Source organism: Phoca vitulina, unplaced genomic scaffold (genome assembly GCF_004348235.1).
Source record: "Phoca vitulina isolate PV1807 unplaced genomic scaffold, GSC_HSeal_1.0 scaffold8, whole genome shotgun sequence".
Lineage (NCBI taxonomy): Eukaryota > Metazoa > Chordata > Mammalia > Carnivora > Phocidae > Phoca > Phoca vitulina.
Genome location: NW_022589711.1, coordinates 41,874,222 through 41,898,294, shown reverse-complemented (window position 1 = coordinate 41,898,294; position 24,073 = coordinate 41,874,222). Strand labels below are relative to the sequence as shown.

The following is a 24,073-nucleotide window of genomic DNA, read 5'->3' as shown; positions in this document are numbered from 1 at the left end:
CTGTCACCATCCCAGCTAAGATACCCACTCACCTCACCATCACCTTCTGTCCCCTTGTTCTGCTTGGACTCTCTTCAGAGTCTTGTTTACTCCTTCTTCTCCTTTTGGGATTCCAATTATGTGCTTGATAGAGCTGTGTTCCAGTGTGTTCCACAGAGCTCTTACGTTCTTTTCTCATTTTTTTTTTTCCTGAAATTACACTGTGTATTTCTTTTCTTGTTTGATTTCTGTCTCGTCCCCACATATTTCACAATATATTTCTCCCCTGTCCATTTTGAGAAATTAGATGGCTCTCTTGTCAACCCTTGAGGGCTACTGTGGAGAAGAAATGAAGCAATAAACAAACAACAGAAAAGCTCATACACTGTAAATTGAGACTCAATGTTATCTGGGATTCGGTGCCACCCCTCAGCTAGAGGACCGCCCAGGCAGGGCTGTTGTTACACGCATGTGGTGCATACCAGAGGCTTCACAGGATGGGAACTTCTTTTAATGTGTGTGTCTTTGGTTTTTGTTTTGTTTTGTTTTAAAGATTTTATTTATTTGAGAGAGAGAGAGAGTGAGCACACAAGAGAGGAGGAACAGAGGAAGAGACAAGCAGACTCTGTGCTGATTGTGGAGCCTGATGTGGGGCTTGATCCCAGGACTCCAAGATCCTGACCTGAGCCAAAATCAAGAGTTGGTCGCTTACCCCAACTGAGCCACCCAGGCGCCCTGTCTTTGTTTTTAAAAGGAACAGACCTTACCTGGTATAAGTTGTGCTTTTATTATCTAATGATATACGTAATGGCAAAAGATATCTGGATTATTATAAGGTTTTTAGATAAATTTGTGGATTTTTAAAATTCGCCACAATGGTATCTTTACGTATTTGAAATCTAGCATGACATGTTGGTACAAAGCATCTTATTTACTCAGTCTATGGAAAATTCTTTTTTTTTTTTTTTAAAGATTTTATTTATTTATTTGACAGAGAGAGAGACAGTGGGAGAGGGAACACAAGCAGGGGGAGTGGGAGAGGGAGAAGCAGGCCTCCCGCGGAGCAGGGAGCCCAATGCGGGACTCAATCCCAGGACCCTGTGATCATGACCTGAGCCGAAGACAGACGCCTAGCTGACGGAGCCACCCAGGCACCCCTCTATGGAAAATTCTTGACATGATATAGATTTGTGAATCTCCTACACTAACCCCACAATAGAGGTTACACATGTGAAAAGAAAATCTCTGGGGTATAGCTTAATATTTTTGGCAATAAAATCTGACATATAGTCAGATTTGCTCTAAGGAGAAGATAGTAAATACTCTTTTTATCTCATGAATACTTATTAAATATCCACTTGTTGTCAAACACTATGCTGGGCACCACATACTTCAATAGGTGAATCATTCAGGGTATCTGTCATGAAGGAGCTTGAGCTCTAGCAAAGGAGAGACATGAATCATAGGCACCCTGTCCCCTCCCCACCAAGGCCTGACTCCTCTGAGGATTAATCTTTTCCCAGAAGACTCCTCAGTCCCTGTGTAAATAGGCTTCTTGTGGCCCATAAATAGTTTAAGATGTAGCTGGATCCATGACGTATATACAAATAAGCACTATGTCACTCCATTGTGGAAAACATTACAATAGCGGCTGAAACCGCTATATGACCTACAGAAGTTCAGCAGAAGATACCACTTCCTATTTCTGGAATCAGGAAGGATTCATGATGAAGCTGACTTTGAGCCATGCCTTCAAGGACAGAGTTAGGCAAGGCAGAAGCAATCCAGGGGAAAGAAATACCTGAGTCAAAGACCCAAGGCTGGAAGGTACAAGAAAAGCATGGCTAGAGAAGAGAACCAATGGCTCTTAGTGACCAGCTGTGGAATCTGAGCTCTAATCAAAAGGCAATGGGAAGTGAGCAGGAACATGGTGCATCCCAGAGCAGCGCTGAGGGAAGTTGCGTTGAGTGCATACCACAGAGCCTGGCAGAGTATAGCTGTTTCATAAACGTTCACGTTCTGAGAGACTTGAGAATACAAAGCCAGGAGAACAGTGTTGGCCATTGAAATGGTCAGTGAGGTTGTGAGGTACCAAGGGCCAGAACGTAGGATGGCGATGGCAACAGAGAGGCAGACATCTGAGAGATAGCCTGGGGAGAATTGCTTGGGAGAGGAGTCAAATCCATCTTAGAGGTTCTGCATCTTCTTCCCTATATATTCTTGACACCCTGGTTTCCTGTAGACTCCCCTACAAATCTTGACTGAAAAATGTGAACAATGCTCTCAGGGGTTTCACTTTTAATTGTCATGGAATTCATACACTGACACATGTCTCCCACTCAGAAATTTCCCTAGAGATCATGGGATTTTATTTCACTTTTGGTTCACTTCTCTGACGTGATCCTTACCAAGAGTCCTCTTCCGCACAGCCCACGATTGCCAACTGTCGACTGCCGGCTGATAGTTGCTCAATGGCCTGAAGTGCCCTCTACCCAACCAACCCTCTGCTCTGAATCCTATCCATCCGTCAAGGCTACTACAAGCGTCCCCACCCCTCCCACACTGTCCCTGCCATTTACCCCACCTCTGTCAGCATTAACCTGTCCCCTCCAGGACTCTCAGAGTCCTCTGGGACCACCTCCCTCAGCTCATCTCCCTCCAGACTTCCTGTCTCGGTGCTTGAGGGCTGGGCAGATTCTTACTTATTGCCCTGGTCCCAACACCTTACATGGTGCCATGTGCCTGGCATTCAGTTGGTAATTGTTAGATCTTTGTTAAACTCAGAGGCTAAACATTTCAACATGGGTCAGATTAGGATCTTAGAAACTTCTAGTTCACTTACCAGCGTTCTTTTGCTTCTGCCCCCTTTCAAGCTGGGGAACTTTGTCTTTGACTCATGCGCGACTGAGTAAGGATCCTTTCTGTTTGGTTTCTCCAGGCCCGGCTGAGGAGCTCAGGCCTGCTGCCCCCCATCTCCTGCCTGTGGACAGCTCACACTGCTTGCCTGCCCCTCCCTGAAGTGTGTGACAGGAGAGCGTTGGTCACCCCTAATTTCTCTGGTGTGGTTTCTTCTCTTTTCCCCGAATTGTGTTTCTTGTAACCTGATTCTTCACTATTCACCACATACCTTCTATTTCTCTTCTTTTTCAGCTTCAGGAGCTCTCAAATTATTTCACAGCTGTCATTTCTTCATCACAAACATAAACACATATTTTTTAAACCCTATTTACGCTGTGTTATTTTATCTGACCCAGTAAAACTGACTTTAATGCATCATGGCCAGACACCGTGCCATTGCCAGGAAATCAAGTTTAAAAAAAAAGAAGGGAGACGGGGATGACATAAATAGACGTTGATTGAGTTAGGATGCTCCATCAACATAGTGTAGGGTTAAGAAAACAAAGTTCTGGAGCTAGACCACCTGGGTTTGAATTTCAGCACTGCCACTTTCATTGTCTGGTTTCCTAAATGCTCTGCACTTCAGTTTGCAATAAAAAAAGAACCTCATGGATCACTACATCAAAAACTAATGATGCCCTGTATGGTGACTAATATAACATAATTAAAAAAAAAAAGAACCTCTCTCATATGTTGCTGTGGGAGTTTAATGAGACTTAAAACTATGCCTGGCACATAGTAAGCATTCAATACATTGCAGTTATTTTTTTTTTTTTTTAAAGATTTTATTTATTTATTTGAGAGAGAGAATGAGAGAGAGAGAGCATGAGAGGGGGGAGGGTCAGAGGGAGAAGCAGACTCCCCGCCGAGCAGGGAGCCCGATGCGGGACTCGATCCTGGGACTCCAGGATCATGACCTGAGCCGAAGGCAGTCGCTTAACCAACTGAGCCACCCAGGCGCCCCTCATTGCAGTTATTTTTAAGAGAATTGCCATCAGAATAGTGCCTGGCACATAGTTGGCTTACAATAAAGGTTTGCCACATGAGTGAATAAATGAACGAATGAACAAACATTCTGGTTTTGGGATCACATGTCTCCAGTTTTGCCCATTTCCCTGTACTCTCCAGAGAGGAAATACAGCAGAGGGCAGCTTCTGAAATGAACCCGGGGCTGAGAGTGAGAAGGAATGATCTTGAGGTTGGGGTCCAGACCAGGAGGGCTGAGTGAACGCCGGAAGTTGTACAGTTGTGAGGGCTGGTAACTGCAAGAGAGAAGGCGCCTTTTCACTGGACTCGGCCTAACCCCAGGGCCTTGAAGAGAGGTGTTCACATAGTGGGCTCTCCTTCCCTGGATATTCGCCTAGATCTCTTTCTACCTCTCCACCCTCCGGTTCTGTCCAAAATAAGAACTGTTTATACTGGCACAGGCCTGGATAGATGGGAAAGACCCAGAGCTTCAAGGTAGCAGCAGGAATTTACTTCCAGGCAAACACTGTCCCTTGTTAACTTCCAAAAATTCCTAAAGCTCACATGTCACAGGTAATGAAGAGTCACTTTGAGTTCCTAAAATCCAGCAGAAGTGCAGTGCAGGTCTGGAAGTGCGATACGAACGGGAGAGGGGCCGTGCTGTTTCTCCAGTGGCTGTTTGACCTCAGGCGATTCCCTCCATCTTTCTGGGCTCTGGTTTCCTCCTCTGACACTCTGTGGTTTGTTGACTAATCCAGGGCCTCACCACATGTCTGAGAGAACAGAGGGGAAGGGACAAATATCAGACACATTTTGAAGAAATTAAGAGAGATGGTGTCTAAGTGTAAATAAGGTATTGGGAGGGAGAAAGGAGGATGACTGTTTTTTTGTTTTTGTTTTTTGAGCATTATAGTGTTCTGAGCCAAAGATGACTCAGGCTTCAAGCCTACATTTTGGATGATGGTGTTGTGGCTATTACCGTTGAGGAGAGGAAGAACAACTTCGGGGGAGATGTTGAGTTGATTTTGGATGGGTTGAGTTTAGGCTGTTGTCAGGACACAGAATGGTCCCATAAAGCAAACAGTTACAGTTTCATAAATGAGGGGATGAATACTGAGGATAGGGAGGATTTGGGGGCCTGGGAAATGGAAGAACTCAGGCACAGGGATGGTCACATCACCTTCAGGCTCCCCTCTGAGGGGAGGAGGCCAACCTCTCTGGGGTAAAGATGGGGTTGTGATGGTCACCCCAGGGCCTGAGAGTGCCCACGAGTGAGGTTAGAGGCATGATTAAGGCTGGGGGCAGCAGTGTATGTCTCTCTGAGAAGGTCACTTAGGGCCACCGAACAAGGAGAGCAAGGACTGGGTGAGATTTCAGCAATTTGACGAGATGTATGTTTCAATATAATTCCTTTTATATACCCAGAGCTTCGTCCTGTAGAGATTTTTTTTTAAAGATTTGATTTTTTACTAATCTTTACACCCAATGTGGGGCTCAAACTCACAACCCCGAGGTCAAGAGTCACATGTTTTACCGACTGAGCCTGCCAGGCACCACACTCCTGTAGAAATCTTTAAAGGTTCAAATGTAACACTGGCAAGCAAAATCTTAAAAGAAGATGAATAAATGAAGGCCATTCTGACACTAAATGAAAAGACACCAACCCGTTGTTGGAGTTAAGCCTCTCAGGTCAGTTAAGCCTGATCTCTCTTTGCTTTCGTCTACATCATTAGAATGCTGTCTTGAATTCCACTCAAGAAGTTTTTATTGCATGCTTACAACGTGGAGGACACAGAGAAAAAGAAAACACAGCCCCTGCCTTTAAGGACCTTACAATCTCTTTATAGAAGCCTGACATACATGCAGGAAACTATTGACCACCACTGCAAGGCAGCATAGCTACTGACTGAAATGACATATTGATGGCCAGCCCTCCTGGAAGAGATAGACCTGGACGTGGACCCTGAACGCCTGGTAGAATCTGAAGGGGATGGTGGGGGCAGCAGGTGCAAAGGCTGGAGGCGACATCGTCCACACTATGTTTTAGGGGGGTGCCGGCTCCAGCACACTGGGGGACATGGCAGGTAATTTCAGTTAGGCAGAGTGGGACCAGACTAAGGAAGTTTCTGTTTCAATAAGACATTTGGATACAAGTGCTAGAAACCATCTTGAGCAGGCTAACCTGTATTACGCGGTGGTTAGAGCCCAGGTTCTGGAGGCATGTGGCTTGGTGTGAATCCTGATTTCACCCATTGCTAGCTGCATGACCATGGATGAGGTGCTTAATTTCCCTCTCCCTCTGCGTCCTCATAGGTAAAATGAGGTAATATATGGAATTGCTGGGAGGATTGAGATAATTTATATAAAGGGATTAGACCAATACCTGGCCCTTACTAAATGCTCAGGAAGTTTTAGTTTTTCACTTTCTCTTTCTTAACTTTCTGCATTGGCTGAAATTTTTTAGATGAGTTGAATTTTATAATCATAAAAAAATAAGCCTTTATTTTTTTTAACTTCTTTATAGCTCCCCCCTCCCAGTGGTTTCACTCTTCAGAGACTATGGCATCTTAATGAATGCCATTTTTAAAGGTAATGAAATCTCAGGCCCCTATAGTTCTGAAGGAAAGTGTCATTCCAGTTTCACAGATGGGTATGAGTCAGCCAACTTGGAACCAGTTGAACACCACATGGGAACTCCGGAGGAGAAATTTGGGGATTTGAGTAACTTATCTTAGGAAGACAAATACTTGAATAAGTAATTGCAAGAAAACATTTTCTTTGAACCATTGTCAGAGAGTTTGTGAATTGGTATGACATTTTTGGAAAGTAATCCAGCATTACTAACCTTTTGATATATCTGTTGACCTAGCAATTCTCACACAGGAAATCTACCATATAGAAATGGAGGTACCAATAAATGAGAGAGATGTACAAAAATATCTATTGTGGCATCATTTGTAGTTGAAACAACCTCAATATCCATCACAAAGAAGATGGTTGACTAAGTTATGGCAGATCCATACTGTGGATTATTACACATCCAGTGAGTAAATTAGACCTATGTCTAATAGGAGGGATAGGTTATTAAGTGACAAAGGAAAATTGCAGAGCAATAGGTGTGCTATGATTTCATTTTTGTTAAAAAAAAAAAAAAGCTTTGTATGTATATATTTGTATCTGCATGGAGAAATGTGTAGAAGGATGTATATGGCTATTAACATAGATGACCTCAGGACCATGGCAGCTATAGGTCTATACAGTTTGACTTGTTAAAATGAGCATCTATTGATTTTGTAGTTTCAAAAATATATATGATAATGTAGAGGAGTGTTTTGTTTGGAAATTAATCTGAGGGTCAAGAATAGAAAGAGATCACCCAGCTGCTTTAAATGAATCCTGGTACCCAGATCCTGAATCACAGCCTTGCTTTAGAAAGACCTTGTAGGGTAACTGAGCTCTTTGTTCGGGGATCACTGAATAATCCTAAAGAAAGAAGTTAGAAGATGGTAGGTAGATACATTTGCTCCAGTGACCAAAAAGAGGGAAAGCAGAGATTCCTCGGAAGCTCGGTGTGTTATCAGCAAAGTCCAGGAACAAATCACTAACAACATCACTTTTATGTATTTAGGAAATGAAGTAGCAATTAGTAGGAGAGCCTACATGGGCTCCTGGGAATTAAGTCATGCTAAAACTCAATTAATCATATAATTTCTCTTTTCTCTCTCTCTCCCTCAAATCAGGGGATCATTGTAGATATAAAGTACTGAAACTTTTCTTGTAATATGTAAGTAGTCAAGATAAACATGAGTTAGAAATATATGTGAAGGGTGAGACCCAGGGTATTGATTAATCTGAAAGAAGCTTCTAGAGGTAGGTCAGAAGTAGGGCTTTAACCTTTACCTTCTCCTTTCAAGTTCTCGGCTATATAAAAACTGCAGTCTATAAAAATGTCATATATAAATGTGCATATATATATAAAATATATATATATTTATATGTATATATATATTTATCCCTATGATAAATATATAAAAATTACATGAAGCTTGGAGGGAGAACTAAATGTTCTTAAGGATAAAATCAGGATGGGGCGCCTGGGTGGCTCAGTTGTTAAGCGTCTGCCTTCGGCTCAGGTCACCATCCCAGGGTCCTGGGACTGAGCCCCGCATCGGGCTCCCTGCTTGGCGGGAAGCCTGCTTCTCCCTCTCCCACTCCCCCTGCCTCTCTCGCTGTGTCTCTCTCTGTCAAATAAATAAATAAAATATTTAAAAAAAAAAAAAAAAAAAAGGCTAAAATCAGGATATAAGAAATTCCTGACAGGGAATTTTTTTTTTTTTTCCAGAAGGCATGGCCTTGTTCCCGAACCTCAGGGACTTACGTTGTGATTTTTTCAATGGGGCTTGCCACAAACTTCGCACAGCATATTTTCCTACCACTGATAACACCAGGGGATCCACTGAGTCATGTGACTCAAACAGGAGGGCTGCTTGCATTGCAGTCTGGACTGGCTGCGGAGCCCTTTCCTGTTTTACAGCTCTCAGATCCAGCCACTGTTCTCACTCCGGATATGGGCCATCAATGTATTGCTAGCTGTAGAACATGATGCCTCCAGAACCCAGAGACACCTACCTGGCACTGGGCATCCATTTTCATTGTAGTTGGTGAAAGATGAAATAGTTTGTCTTTCTCTTTGGAGGGGATGTCCAGCATGCCTCTGACCACGGGACCATAAATTTTTTTAAATTTTAATTCCAGTATAGTTAACATACAGTGTTATATTGGTTTCAGTGTACCATATAGTGATTCAGCAATTCTGTATATTACTCAGTGCTCATCAAGATACGTGTACTCTTAATTCCCTTCACCTGTTTCACCCATCCCCCCGCCCACCTTCCCTCTGGTAACCCTCTGTTTGTTCTCTGTAGTTAAGAGTCTGGGGGGAAAAAAAAAAATTCCTCACAAGTTGGAGATACTACAACAATAATATGGAATGGAATTGGGTTGTATGAAAAGTTCATTCAGGTTCAAAAAATCAACTCCACAAGAAAGAAAGCAAGCTGGATACAGTAAGAATATAGACTCTTTAAAAATATAAAATAAGAATATAGACTATGAAAATATAGACTCTACAGTTTCCCTGAAGTGACTCTTGGGCTGAATTACTGGAGGACTACTATGAGGAACATGTGAAAATATACTCCTGGTATATATTCTGTGGGAGGAAGGCCTCCAATATCGAGCCCAGTCCTGGGATCATGGCACAAACTGAACATATTCAGGGTAGAGTGACCAGACAAGAGAAGGGTCTGGAAACCATGTTTGTAGTGCCACGTAAGGGCACAGGCTGACTACTGAAGTGGATTACTTCTGTAATAGTCTCTGTTCATGAGAAGATCTTCAAAGAGTTGTGAGCAACGTGGGTGTGGAGGGGAGACCCACGCTCTTGCCTTGGCATCAAGAAGAATTCCATGTTACCTCTCCCTTTTTTTGAACTCCACACATGCCCCACCTACTTAAAGCCGGGTTTCCCAAAGTGTAGGCTGCTGGGCAAGATGGTTTAAGGTAGCACATAGACCCAGCTTTAAATAACATTAAATCTCATGGTGAGATTGCTATTTCTATTTTCATTTTCTTTCAATTCACTATTACATACAGAAGAAAGTCTCTGACTGTTAATACAGTTTTGACATCTCTCCCGTATTTGCTGATCTTCCCTTTTTAATAAGGAAAAGACAGGCCTGGAGCATAGAGCCCTCAGCAAGCCACAGTATCTTGTTGGAATTTTAAACATTATGTTCTCATTGTACTAAGTTGTGATAAAGGGAAACTGGTTTTTTGTTTAAGGTGATGATCTAAAGTTTCCGACAGGGAGGAAAATCAAATGTGGGAGAGTCTAACGGCACTTTAAAGTAAGAAGCTATTAGCAAAGCAACACAGGGGTGTGTCCAGGGCAAAACTGAAAGTATGAGGACAGGGTAAAACAGGTCAGGACAGCGTAACACCAGTCAGCATCCCGTAACATAATTTTGATCATAGAAGCATAATTTGCACACAGCGCGAAGCGATAAGCACTATGTGCTAAGCAGTGTCTCCCAGGATGGCAGATGAGCTACAGGAAGTGCAGCCTGAACCCACCTCTGGGTAAGCCCGTGTCCAGGCAGGTTCTTGCCCGGGCCCTGGGTGGAGGAAGGGAGGGAGTAAAGAAAGAGGGGCTTTGGATTTTGAAAAATAAAAATGAACTCCAAACCTGCATATTGGGGGAAGTTTCTTCAGACATGTTATTGGTCCTCCTGACTGTGGTGCAGAAAATAAAGCAGGTATGTCAGTATTCACAGCATGTCCCCTCTCCTCTTGCTGCATTTCTGCAGTCCAGACAAAGGCCCAAGCTCTCTAGTCTGGTGAGCTGGGTGCCGGCTCAAGTGACGCAGTTGCAGCCTGCGGCTCAGGTCATTTTCCTGCCTTTACTGGCAAGCAGGAGTCAGCAAGTCAGCAGTTTCTTTCAAAGCACATTTTAAAAAGTCTTGAACAGGGGCGCCTAGGTGGCTCAGTCGTTCGTTAACCGTCTGCCTTCGGCTCAGGTCACGATCCCGGGGTCCTGGGATCGAGCCCCGCATCGGGCTCCCTGCTCGGCGGGAAGCCTGCTTCTCCCTCTCCCATTCCCCCTGCTTGTGTTCCCTCTCTTGCTGTGTCTCTCTCTGTCAAATAAATAAAATCTTTAAAAAAAAAAAAAAGTCTTGAACATATATTTGCACGCCTATGTTCACAGCAGCATTATTCACAATAGCCAAAAGCTGGAGTAATCCAAGTGTCCACGGATGGATGAATCAATAACCAAAATGTGGAATATACATATAATGGAATATTATTCACCCTTGAAAAGGACATCCTGACACATGCTATAACATGGGTGAACCTTGAAAACATTATGCGAAGTGAAATAAGCCAGATACAAAAGAGCAAATACTGTATGATTGTATGAGGTATTCTAGAAGGGTAGAAATCATAGAGACGGAAAGCAGAATAGTGATTACCTGGGGCAGGGGGAGAGAGGCAATGAGCAACTGTTCAATGGGGATAGAGTTTCAGTTAGGGAAGATGAAAAAGGTCTGGAGATGCAAAGTGGTTAATTGTTGCACAACAGGATGGATGTACTTAAGACTACTGAATTGTACACTTAAAAATGATTAAAATGATGCTTTAAAGGGTTAAAGAAAACGAGTAAGTCTGGAAGAATCCAGGGAGTACCCGGCTGTGGAGAGAGTGGGGAAGGGGTGTGTCAGATCTCTGTTCCTCACCCCCACCCCAGCCACTCTCCACCCTTCCCTGTCCTGCTCTACGCCCTGGCTCACATCAGCATGCCTCTCGCCTTCTGGCTTCTGGTTGGAGTCATTCAATGGGGAACACAAGCAGGAGATGAGGGCAGAGAGAGGAGTGAGGTCACAGAATCTATCTTCCCGGTCTCCTCCCTGCAGGATTGCTGCCTGGCGACCCTGTCCCTTGTCTGAAAGTCTAGCAGCCCCTCTCAGTCTCAGGATTCTGGTGTTGTTGCCTCTTCAGATCAAGCACAGTAGCAGTTGCCATGGCCCCTGGCCCCAGGGAACCACACTATCCCTTTTGGTCTTCCCACTTCCTACTAACACCTCTGTCAATAGTCTTTTTATTAAATTCTCCACAAATTACCCATTTTGAGCACATCATCTGTTTCTGGCTGGACTATGGCTGATGTGAGGTAACTTACAACAAAGTTGGGGAAACACTGACGCAAAGAAGATCCACTTCTATCCCCAAAAGATCTCTCGGATCCTCAAAACCTTCCAGATATCCAGAGGAGGCAATGGTGAGCGGTCTTCCATCTTCCTCCCTGCCCTCCATCCCCTCTCTTGTTCCAAGAACTTCTTTTCAATTGCTATTTTAGTACAGAGAATTCAGCATCCATTGTTTTCTCCAATCTATAGATAATCACATTTTTGTACATAACAGAATTCCATTCCAATAAAACAAATCATTCAGATATTCCATGGTGTTTTATTATTATTTTTTTTAAAAAAGCATTTTTCCTGTGAATGTTTCTATTGAATCCTAGATACAGATGTTCAAGGATATGGGGCAATTGCAGTTAAATATGAATAGTAAAGCTGAAATGGTATTTTTGTAAGGTGGTTCAAATTGGTAATAGAGACAAAGCTCTGTTAGATGAGCTCTCTCTCCCCTCTAAAGTGGGTAACTATGAGGGAAATAATCAAGAGTTTTGCCTTCCTTCTAGTAGTAATGGCCTAGAATAAGTTGAACATAGCTACCCAACCTCCTCTGAAGTCCAGGGAGATGTATCCTGTCCAGGCTTATACTATTACACACGTTATTTTCAGGTCAAAAGAAACAGTCACACTTGCTTGTAAGGTCAATGGCTCAGGTAAGCAGACCATCTCTTTGCTGCAAAAGAAGAGCAACAAGAAGGTATACGCTCAGGGCAGGTTCCTGATTGGTCAGGAGAGAGGGCTAGGAGTCGTGTGCTCTTGTGGTTCCATGGTGTCAGGTGGAAGAAGTCTACAATCGTCCATTATAGGAGTCTACTACTCCTGCCCTCCATGTGCCCAGAGGGGTAAGACTAGTATAAATCCCTGCTAGAGGCACAGGTAGATCCACATCTGTGAATGTGACCAGGCTGTGCAATTAGAAATCTTTACTCCAATAAAATCATACGTAGAAACTAAATAAGACATATATAAAACAGACTGTTTATATATAAAATTATCCAGCTATATATCAGATAAAATGAGGTTTCTTATATTGAAGTGGGAATGGGAAATTAAAAGTGGTAATCGTTGTACAACAGGATGGATGTACTTAAGACTACTGAATTATACACTTGAAAATAATTTAAATGATTTTTTTAAAGAGTTAAAGAAAACAATTAAATCTGGAAGAATCCAGGGAGTACCTGGCTGTGGAGAAAGTGGTGGAGGTGTGTGCCAGATCTCTCTGTTCCTCACCCACACCCCAGCTATTCTCCACCCTCTTTGGCTTTCTAACACCTCCAACCCAAGATGACACCACAGGAAATTCAAGAAAACCCTGGGTCTTTGTCATCTCTTCATTGAGGAAGCTCACCACTGTGATGAGATTGCATCTCAGCAAATGTCACATCTAAGGTCAGGATTGGTCCTTGTGGGTGTTTCGGGGTTGGGTGGAGTGGGGTGGAGTAGGGTGGATTTTGGGCTTACTTGTCATTGACCGGCAAAGGAGCAGTACAGAACTTCCCAACAATGGTGGTCCGGTCTTTTCTCCAAACTCGGTGGGAAGAGTGAAACTTGAGTTTCACTTGGTTTATCTGGCACTGAGGGTTGGCGTGAGCTATGACTCCTTTCCCCTGAAGTTCCTGTCTAGGTCTGCAAGGGAAAGGGAAATTAATTTACCCAAGCACATTTGGCCTTTGCTTCCCCCTTGGTTCCTACAGGGCTCTGCTGGTAGTGTGGGTTAGCTGTCACACACAAAAGAACTCCTTGAAGGTGGGGACCACGATCCTTTGTATCACACTCACCAGCCCCTCTGTGCACATACAGCTTTAAACATGGTTCAGAAAATAGTTGTTGATTTTTGAAAGCAAACAAGTGGACATGGCAGCAAAAGAGTAGCTCTTAGATTTTCATATCTGGGAAAAATGTCTGTGTTTCTTAGATTCCTAATTGGAGAAGATCTTCACTTTCAGGTCTACCTACTGGAAGTACAGCCCTCTTTTAGGGCATTCAGTTCCATAAATTTTGTGTAGACTACTGTATTTTAGACTGAGTATGAATGTGTGGATGGGGAAAAAACAAACAAAAAACGGATCTTGAAACCAGACAGAGCTGGTGTGGTACCCAGGTTTCCTCTCTTCCCAACTGTGTGGCTTTGGAGTCACACGCCCTAGGTCTAATCTCCAGCTCTCCCACGTGCTAGCCCCTGCCCGGGGCCTCTCCGGGCTCAGAAGCAGTGGGGCCTGGAGAAAAAGGAGGAGAGCAGGGGGACGGGGCTTTCGCCTTTGCACATGGACGTTGGGTATCATCGAAGAGGGGGCGCATGGCTCAACCACATGGTTTCCCTTTCCTTTCTGGCCTCTGTGGGGTGATAAAAATGTCTTCTTTGCGTACTTTTTAACAACCCAAGGTTAGTCATACAGTTTGTTTTTTTCTTTTGAGGAAGATTCTATATGACTTTAAAAGCTGTTCCTGGTTTATTTTTGTTTTTTAATTTTAGAAGTGTTTTGAAATATATCAGAGGGGGAAAAAAATTTTTTTTTCCTTTTAAGAAGCTGAATGGATAGAAGAGCTTGCAAACTAGCAGGGTATGAAGGATGCTGTGAGTGACCTTGAAGAGGAAAATTACCCAGAGCAGGCCCAGGCCCACAGGCCCCAGTAGATAGAAAGTTACTAGCTCTGTTGGTAGAGCAAGAGATAACCAGCCATTTCTGCTTCTGTCAACAGGCTTCCCGCCACAGCCTTCCTGCACTGCTGTTCCCGCCTAAAGCAGCCCCCACCCCCCCAGTTTAAACCCACCTACCAGCAGCCAGCACAGCCCTTGGAACCTGACCCCCTGCACTCCCCTATAAAACACTCTATAACGCTGCTGCCCCGGGCCCCTAATTTTGAGTGCAAACTCGTCTGGGTCCGTACGCGTAAAATAAACCTGAATTCTCCTACTTCTATGAGCATCACTTGGTTTCTCACCTGTCTGATTTTTATTTTTCCGCAACAACCTAAGGACTTGGTTTGGGTAAATTTTCTAATTAGAAGGAAATCTTGGGGTTTTGCAAAGCTATAGAAAGTAAGGAAAGACCACACATAACCCCCCCTCCTTTTTTTCAATTTCTATTCTGCAAAAAGAAAAAAAAAAAAAACCAAGGAATTGAAGATAACCATGTTCTGAATCTTCCACAAAAGATTAAAACGCAAACAGCTTTTGGGAGAAGGAAGAAAGAATCTGTGGGTATCCATTCCAATCACCCAGGGAGCTTTTAAAGGTGTAGTGGTTGAGGCTATGCCCAGAGACTCTGCTGTAATTGGCCTGGGGGGGGGGGGGGGGGGGGGGGCGGTCAGTGGTGGTTAACGCTCTCCAGGTGATTCTAATCAGCAGCTAGCTGTGTGTCATTATCTTGACTCCAGCCAGTGTTGGCTCATCTACCAAAACAGAGAGGTGATGAAGACACCTGATGGAAATAACACGACCTCGAACTGATCTAATGAAAATTATTCAGCTATAATCTGCAAGACTCACGTGGGCACCTGAAGATCTGTGTTGGGATCCTGACTGCCTGCCATCCCTCTCTCTCTGTGGCCTGTGTCAGCTGGAGCCCTGGTTGGTGGCAGGGTGTTTGGGAGTCCAGAAGTGTGCTTCTCTCAGCAGAAATTTGTCTTCCCTGACAGTACAATTCATGTCTAATGCTGCAGCCTCCAGAGGGCCTTTAGGGTTGGTCTTTTATAGAAAGCTAACCAGGGAACTTAAATCCTTTTAACATCTCTATTGATAACACCTTCAATGGCTTAATTCCTTTTTAGGGGCTGGTTATTCTTTGTTGGTCACAGCTGATTATCATAAAGACACCCACTCCGCAAGCCTAGGGCAGGGTGGTGCCCCATTACCAGTTGTTTTTTAAAGAGACAAGCACCCCTGCTGCTGCATTCCTCTCCCTTGCCAGGCTTGAGCCTCCCTATAGTTGAAGTTCTCTGTCTTCCCACCTCAAGCCTGGTCCTGCCAGCTGCTAGGCCCAAATGTGACCCCACAAGGGAAGGAAATGCTCAGCCTGGTTCTAGGGATTAGCACCAGATGGCCTCAAGCCGTGCTGGCCTCACCTTGTACTCATTTGCTAACTGACCCTCTGCCTGTGATTCAGTTCTAGTCACTCACCCAGTACCACCCCCACTTTCCAGGAGTGGGTGCTCCCCAGGCTCTGGTCAGCCCTCCCTGGGCTAGTGGCTGATATCCTCCTACTTGCTGACATCCCTGATGCCCCCTTCCTGGATTCCTGACTAATGTTTCCTATCAGGGACCCAATTCTCATGTTCTCACCACCCGTTGAGACATCCCATTACTTCTGCTCGCCCGCCTCCTCTGCTATTGCCTAAATACACTATCCTTGAATCCACTGCTGATCGTGAACCTGGGACAGTTGCCCAGCATGTGTCTGTGGGTGCATCCGTCGGAGGTACTGCCCTCACCCCCACCTCCAGCCCAGTGGGCTTGGGCCACCTCTCAGTGAGCACACAGTGCCTGTCGTGGGAGATGTGTGTGCGTGTGATGCGGGACACTTACGTACATGGTGATCTTGACCAAGGAAGTAACATTGCTGCTAAGGAAGGTGACGGAGATGAGGGTGTCTTTGTTTCTTGGCTCCTGCAAGTAAAACTCCACGAGGCTGTGATGCACTGGAAAACCAAAGCAGAGCAGACGCCTGGGCCAGAGGTCAGTGGTGTAAAACGCACCCAAAGCCCCAGAGGGCCGCAGGGCAGGAGTCTGAGACCTGCCTCTTAGCAGCAGATTACCTGCCATCCCAGATCCTTAGCTTCCTCATTGTAAATTGGGGGTAATAAAAATAGGTCTGAATGAGAGTTAAATGAGTTAATACCTACAAAGTCCTTAGACAGTGCCTGTGGCTAGGAAGCATTCAATACATGTTAGTTTTTGTTATTACTTGTAATGCTAGAATGTCCCACTCCCCCCTGCTTGATGACATTACCTTGGTGGTGTGATTTTGAAAGAACTGAAAAGGATGTCCCATATACTAAATAAGTAACTCATAAAATGTAGCAATCCCCCTCTGCTCCTCCCCATACACACAGTTTCAGGAAGCCCACTTGTGTGTAGGAGATGACTGTTTCCCCGTCTGTGGCAGCCTCTATGATGGCTCCACCCTCCCAGGCAGCATGAATCCTGGGGCTTTCAAAGCTGGTGTCACTGACACAGCCTGGATGAGGAGCCCGGCTCGTGGTGATACCCCCGGGACCGGCTATCTCTCTGGCAAGAGAAGTTAAGAAGAATTACAGCTTCTCTAACATCTGTCCTTTCCTTATTAAGGGGGAGGCCCAGCTGGCCGCATTGTGCAGTATCTTCGGTCTTGGGGCATTTTCACAGACCTCTCTGGTGATCCGGACACAGCTGGAGAGGCAATCCCTCACCTCTGCCCTACTTGTACTTTTTCATTTGTCATGTTTAACAGGCAGTTATTGGAGGGACATCACGTGGATTTAGGTAGACTTGGCACTAAGCTGGAGGAGTGCTGTGATCCATCTGGGCTCATGGGGCTGGTAACAAGACTCATTGACAGGTGCTAAGAAGCCAGGAACCCAGAGGAAAGAAAGAAAGCACCGTATGTTTCTCCTCCGCAGAGGAAAACATCCAGTGCCATGCCCCTTCTGTCTCTCTCTCAGTTGTTTGCTAGGGGATGCAGATTGTTATGGTGATGGGCAAGGGCTGAACTGGAGTGGGTAACTGCAATGTGGAATAAAAGTTAAACTATGTAAGCTTTAGGAATTTCATTCTCTAGGCTGAGTTTGATATATTACACCACTCCTTCTTTTATCAGCAGGTCTCACCTCATCAAGAAAGCTTCCTAAGGTTCTGCTTCTCTCTTTACAGTATCTGGAAGCCCGGGGAGGGTCGGGTCTACTAATGTTGGGTGGGTGGGAACCAATCTGTGCAGGAGTGAGACATGGGAAGCAGCACACAGAGCCCTGGATGGGAAGAGATCCAGGAGACTCGAATCCAAGGCCCAGCCCTGCTTCCTCACTCTGTCCCTCTCCCTAAGTTACCGAACCTCTCTATGTCCTGGTTCCTTCATCTGTAAACAATAACGCTTGACATTACCCCACAGAACATGGCAAGGATGAAATGAGGTAATGGGGAGAAAGCGCTTCATGGGAAACGTCCTACAAGGGGAAAGTAATATTGTTAGAAAAATTGTTATTTGGAGAGGGCTTCTCTGCCCAGCAGGTGCATGCCTGGCAGGAGTCAAGGGTGACCACTGAACACTGCTGTGTTCACCCCGACAGCCCAAGCGAGCCAGGCAAGGGGAGCCCAGCGCCGTGGTGGCCTGGGGGTGGGTGAGAGGGGGCAGCTACGGGCTGCTGGTGCCCCCTGAACTGCCAGGTGGACGGCCCGCCCCTCCAGGTAGAGGAGGGTCCCGGCTGCAATGCTGAGAACAAAAAGCTCAGAACTGCAAGGCTCAGAGCACACACGCAAGCAGGTATCCATGCTGGCTTGTTTCCTTCTGTGCCTCTCTGAGGTTGGTGAACAGACAGGGTCGTGCTTCTGGGCCACAGAGAGGGTGTCTCACCACAAATAGGGAACAGTCACAAAAATGGTGGCTCCGCGGATCTCCCTCAGCAGGGACCTTAAAAGGCCTCTAACCTCAAGTGTGCCCCAGGCTCTGGTCCTGGCCTCGCCGCCTCTGCCACTGGACAAAGCATCCTCCCTCAAGCTGACCTCTGGAGGGGGCGGTGAGGACAGAGGAGTAACCAAGAAACACGGCCGTAAAGAGCAGATTCGCTCTCAGAAGCAGAGGCAAAGAGGCCAGAGTGGAAGTGGGTGGTGGCATGGAGAGAGAACAGATTTGGGAGTCAGAAGACCCGGAGTTGAATGCTGCCTTTTCCACCTCACTGTGTAGCCTCGGGCACAAGGCTTCGTCTCTCAGAGCTTCCCCGTCCTCACACCTAACTCAGAGTTGGGTTGTCAAATGAGTGGATATATGTGAGAAGCCCACAGTTGACTCTTGTAACCCACTTGTTCCTAAGAGGTAGCCAGGAATTCTCTCTAGCATGATAAACACCCGCATCCAGTCTCCTCCAATTCTCTGGCTGATAAAGGGAAAGGAATTCTATTACTTATCAAGTTCTGGTCACTGTGCTAGCAACTTCCTGTATACTATTTTATTCTATCCTCACAGTTCATTCTTTGAAGTAGGTACTGTTATTGCTCCCATTTTCTACATACGGATGTAGAGGTTCAGAAAGGTTAAGTCAGATTCTCCTGATCATACATCTGGGAAGTGCAGAAGCTGAGATTCAAATCCACGTTTATGTGACCACAATCTGAGCTTTGGGCTCCATATCACACGGCACCAGGAGTTCTGGTTCAAGGAAGGAATGGTCACTAAGATCCCTCCACCAACCAGACATAAGCTGATCTGAAAATCAGTTAGAATTAGCATGGCCATATAATTTATCATCCTAACCAGCATACTTTTGTTCTGTACCCACAATAAACCAGATGAGATCCCAGGATAACAAGCATAAAAAAGGAAGTCTAGTCCATCTACTTAAGATGCAAATAGCCCAGGGAAAGATGATGCTCCAACCTGGGACAGATTTCATAGATTCTAAGACATACTTTCCTCTCACATTTAACATCTTTTACTAGCATCTTCGCTTCAGTGAAATGCTATGGTTAGAAGCAACAGTGAAGAACTGAAATATGTATGTGCAGAGGGCAAGGTTCAATATTCTTCAGAGACCCTGACCTAAGAGGGCTGCCAGGGTGGGAGACGCATAAGATGAGCATCAAGGAGGGGGTAAAAAAGTATGCAGGAAGGAGGGAGCCAGAGGGCCCTCCCAAATACCACACTACAGAGAACCCACACTGGAGGGAGGTGGGGAGGGACTAGGAGAAGTATATAGACAGTAAGATGTCCCTAAGTCCTCATCTGCAGCAGAGCAATGGGTTGGACTAGCTCTGGAAATTCAGGATCTAAGACCAGTAGCTGCTGCCCCCCACCCCCCTCCAATGACATCTTTGCCCCAGTCTTTCACCTCCCGCCTCGGCCACCATGCTGTGCTAGACACAGCCCAAGCCAGAGCCCTGGACTCTGCGGGACAGCACACTAGCAGAGCTGAGCTACACGTCTTTCCCCCAACTCACCACAGTACGGAGCCTGGGCAGTGGTCAACAGGAAGACTTTCACTTCCTTAGGAAGTGGCTCTATCTTGACACCACTTTGTTCCATCAGCCCTGGAAGCAGAGAGGCAAAGACAAAGACAACGGAGCCCTGAGGATGCCCTTGCAGTGTCCCATGGCACCCAACCACGTTTTGATTCATTCATGCACTCGTTCATTCTACAAATACCCACACTGTATGCCCATTCTATGCCATGCCCTATGGTGAGTCCCAGGGTACCTGCAACCCAGTCCAGCCAAGGATAAACACAGAAGTAAACAGGAAGTACATTCTTCAAATCATCTGGCCCATTCCAAGAGGTATTTATCAGAAATTTGAAATTATGTCTCCAATTGGCAAAATAATCTATAAGAGAGTTGTTTGGATGGCATTTATATCCTGTGCAGACGAAGCACAGGGAAGCGTTTGACCTGAAGAATAGCAGCTGACAAGTTAGGGAAGGGCACTCCAAGCAGCGAGTACAGTTCAGACAAAGACACACAGGGTGAAGAAACGAAATATTCTTGGAAGTACAAGTAGTTAGCATCCCTGGGGTGTTCAGAGCCAGGGAAAGTGTGGCGAGAGGTGACACTGGCAGATAGTGTGAGGTGGCTGTTTATATCAGCAGGTCCATCACACCTGGGGGACATTGTGGCATATGCCTACTGAGTTGGAAGTAATGTTGATTTGCTTTATTGTGGGAAGCTACATCTACTTTAACATTTTGTCAAGCTGGTATCCGTTTCATAAGGAATGCCAGGCTGCCACAGTTCTGAGTGGCAGCCGGGGGTGAGAAGTGAGAAAATGAGGGAGGGGAAGGAACCATTTATATTTCCCAGAGTTCTTCCTGAAATCCTTCATCTTGGAGAACCCTAGGATGTTCTCAGCAATGACCTGCAGAGGGTAAGTTGAGGCCAGATCCCTCAGCCTTTCCCAAGTCCTTCTCCCCAGACTGGCCTGGAACATCCAGGAATGTGCCCAACCCAACTAGTAATGAGGCAGGCCTCCAGTTGGCACATGGCCACCACAGCCTCACACCTCTGAAGTGGGCCATGGGTGCCATTCTTGGGGATTCCCCACAACACCTTGATTTAGAGTCTATCAGGAGTTGGAGAATGGCTGGCCTAGCTAGAAAGACCTAGGGCAAGCATCTGGTCTTGCAGTGGGGGCAGAGGCTCTGGGCTATACCAATGTTTCTAAAGTGTCCTGAGTCTGGACTTGCAGATGAGGGGCTGTGTGTGAAGGGTGTGTGCAGAGCAAGTATGGCATCAGGCTGCAGGACAGAGGGTGAGGGGTGGGACGTGGAAGGCCAAATGCCTTCTTCCAGGTGGGAACAGGCTGAACACCTAATCAGTGAATTTCCTTACTCCGGGTGGATAGACTTGTTGATCATAAGAAATCAGGACTTACAGAGGTGACAACTAGCAAGACTTGAACTTTCCCCAAATTGTCAAAGGAAGCCAAAGGGGTGGCATTTACCAATTCTTGGACAGGAAAGCAGAAAAGGGTTAAAACAATCCAGACATTGTCCAGCAAGAAAGGCCTTGTAGTTGACACAGGGAAAGGCCACGAGTGGACAGGAATTCTCCAGGGCACTGATGTAGAGGTGCACAGCCCTCATGTGATCACAGATCAGGTAACTGTAGCCTGTGGGGGGGGGGGGGGAGGCGGGAAACACAACCAAGGCTTTAGTTTAAGACAAATGAAAATTCCTTCATGCTACTTATTGTAATTCTATTGAATTTTATCTTCTAGCAGGCTATAAATACATGGGATGTCTCCTGAGCCACATTTTAAAATGTTAATGGACATGGCTACTATATTCTCCCTCTTCTTTTGAATTTTCCTGAGATACCTAAGCTTAATCTATCAAAAAAATTGTTTAATTTGAGACCTATCTTCCATGATCATGCAAATTCTCTTTTGGAAAATAGGAGCTTACTGGGAATTGGTGATCCTGACCCACTTCTCACAATGAGTATCTGTTTGCACATTTTACCTTCTTCATTATCACCTACACAATCCAATTTTTTACAACCTCATGATACCCAACCTACTGATGAGACAATCAAGGGAGTCAGCAGCAGTTCATGGTAAGTCTCTGAAAGTCAATGTGCTTCGAGTTCACCTGGCCAAATGACTGATTCACTGAATTTGCCAAATGTCCCAATTTAATAAAAACCTGGTTTTCTTGTTATTGTTTACTGTATAAAAATTTGAAGTAACTCACATTGGATGAATTGGCTGGGCTAATAGGTCTATAGTGAGCCACAGCTCTAGGGTTCTGGGGTCTTCAGATTCTCCCGTCACCTTGGGAACCCCACTCTGGGACCAGCAACCAAGTCCGAGCTTGTATTAACCTGCCTTCCCCCATGTTTGGGACACTCTATGGGCAAGCTCCTTCCAGCTGCAACAGGGAGCTGGGGGACACAAACAAAACCCTTCTCAAATTGTGTTATGAAGAAAAATGACAAGTGGCCAACTAAAATGCCACAGAAATATTCAAAGGTCATTAAATCCAAACTATCTCATCTGATAAAAAATGCTAGAAAATCTATAAATTGTGAAAAAGAAACGTGTTTTTGGAAAATCAATAAATTTGGTAAATTAGATGAGTAGTTATTCAATAAAATTGTCAAAAGAGCCCTCCAAATGTCAAAAATTTGGTAAAGCAGGAAAAGACTAAAAACAAAGTAAACAGAAATCAGGATAAAATTCTCATAAGAAATGCTGATAGGTTGGCTATATTCATAAGAAGAATAAAAAAAGACTAAACAAACCTTGATCCTTAGCTTTTGACAAATTTAATGTTATTTAAAATAATGCTAAGAAGAATGTATTCAAAAAGAACATTCCAGGAGACTACAACTGACCCTTGAACAACAGGGGAGCCCCCCATGCAATTGAAAATCCATATATAACTTTTCACTCCCCCAAAACTTAATTATTAATAGCCTACTGTTGACAGGAAGCCTTACTGATAACATAAACTGTTGATTAACACATATTTTGTATGTTACATGTATTCTATACTGTATTCTTACAGTAAAGTAAGCTGGAGAAAAGAAAATGTTAAAAATCATAAAGAAGAGAAAATATATTTACAGTGCTCTACTGTATTTATCAAAACAATCCATGTATAAGTGGACCTGTGCAGTTCAAACTCATGCTGTTCAAGCATCAATTGTGTATTTAGAAAAGAAGAAATGTATATTCATTGAATGTACTCAAGATGGTTATCTTAAAACAGTTTTGGAGAACTGTCAAATTTAATAAGTTTGGGGAAATGGTCATCTGTGGATTGATCCTTCAGCTAGCCAGCTTTGGGCGTTCTACTTCTGCCACAACTAGGCTCTTGCCAGGGATGTAGCTAGTGTGGACCATGCCACAGAGCGGGGCCCAGGAAGAATAGAGTTTATTGGCTTGAGTGATGATATATCACTGCAGGACCTAAGAAGTGGGGAGGCCAGCAAAAGTATGGTGCAAGCTTTTCATTTCGGGCCCTCCTCTCCCAAAATTCCCCAGGCTCCTAAAGACATGCATTCAATAAGTGCAGGGAAAGGCATTATGGGGAATAGCAAAGGACACTAGAAGGAAGACAACTCTCTCTGGTTTTCTGACCTGCATGAATGAAGGTGGGACAGCCGGGTTGGTCTTGGCCTCCATTGACAAAGTAGTCCACGTGTCCAACAGGAATCCGGATACCCAAATCTGAAAGGAGGCAGAACCCCATTGTTTCGGACTGCAGGGGCATATTTTCTGGGCCCCACAGCAGGGTCCCCCGGCAGCAGAGCCTGAACTCTGACTTTGGGAGCCCACCCACTCTGTGTGCGCATTGGGTGCCCACCTCACTCCTCAATGCTGGGACACAGCAGAGCATGCCCTTAGTGTCCCCTGCAGCTGATTCTCTGCACAGCAGTTGCAATCATCTTTACAGGAAATCCTAATGCCTCCCTGTTCTCACCAACTACAGAATAAAATGTAAACTCCTCACTATGGCCTGCCTGGTCCCCCTCCTTCTTCTCCTGCCTCACTCCCTGCCCTCTAACCATGTGGTTTTCTTTGCTGTCCCCCCCCATGTCCAGGCTTTGCTTCTGACTGCTCTTTCCACCTCGAATGTTCTCCCAGATCTACCCAGGGCTGGTTCATTCTCACCTGCAAATACTCACCTTGGACAGACTTTCCTCAGTAACCCTACCTGAAGTGGCTCCCCCACCCAAATCACCCTCTGCCCCACCTCCTCAGTCATGGTACTCACAGTGTGTAATTATGTCTGCTTATTTGTCTGTAAGCTCTACAACTTACAGCAGGGACTTTGCCTGTGGTTTT

At 45.2% G+C, this 24,073-nt stretch overlaps 1 protein-coding gene across 6 annotated transcripts in view; it reads right to left on the bottom strand.

Annotated features, from left to right (window-relative positions):
* Nucleotides 1-3,878: 3,878 nt before the first annotated feature.
* PLA1A (phospholipase A1 member A) overlaps nt 3,879-24,073 on the bottom strand; it is a 31,891-nt gene continuing 11,696 nt past the window's right edge. For 2 of the 6 annotated variants that reach the window (XM_032406628.1, XM_032406625.1), the window contains 6 exons: nt 23,366-23,455; nt 21,224-21,391; nt 19,729-19,818; nt 16,133-16,241; nt 13,065-13,229; nt 10,791-12,273 (listed from right to left, as the gene is read on the bottom strand). In XM_032406628.1, coding sequence (XP_032262519.1) covers nt 12,183-12,273; nt 13,065-13,229; nt 16,133-16,241; nt 19,729-19,818; nt 21,224-21,391; nt 23,366-23,455 — 713 coding nt within the window. In that variant the 3' untranslated portion in view covers nt 10,791-12,182. Of the gene's footprint in view, nt 4,617-10,790; nt 12,274-13,064; nt 13,230-16,128; nt 16,242-19,728; nt 19,819-21,223; nt 21,392-23,365; nt 23,456-24,073 lie in introns of those variants that run through there. The other 4 variants (XR_004299794.1, XR_004299795.1, XM_032406627.1 and 1 more) reach the window with 4 other exon arrangements.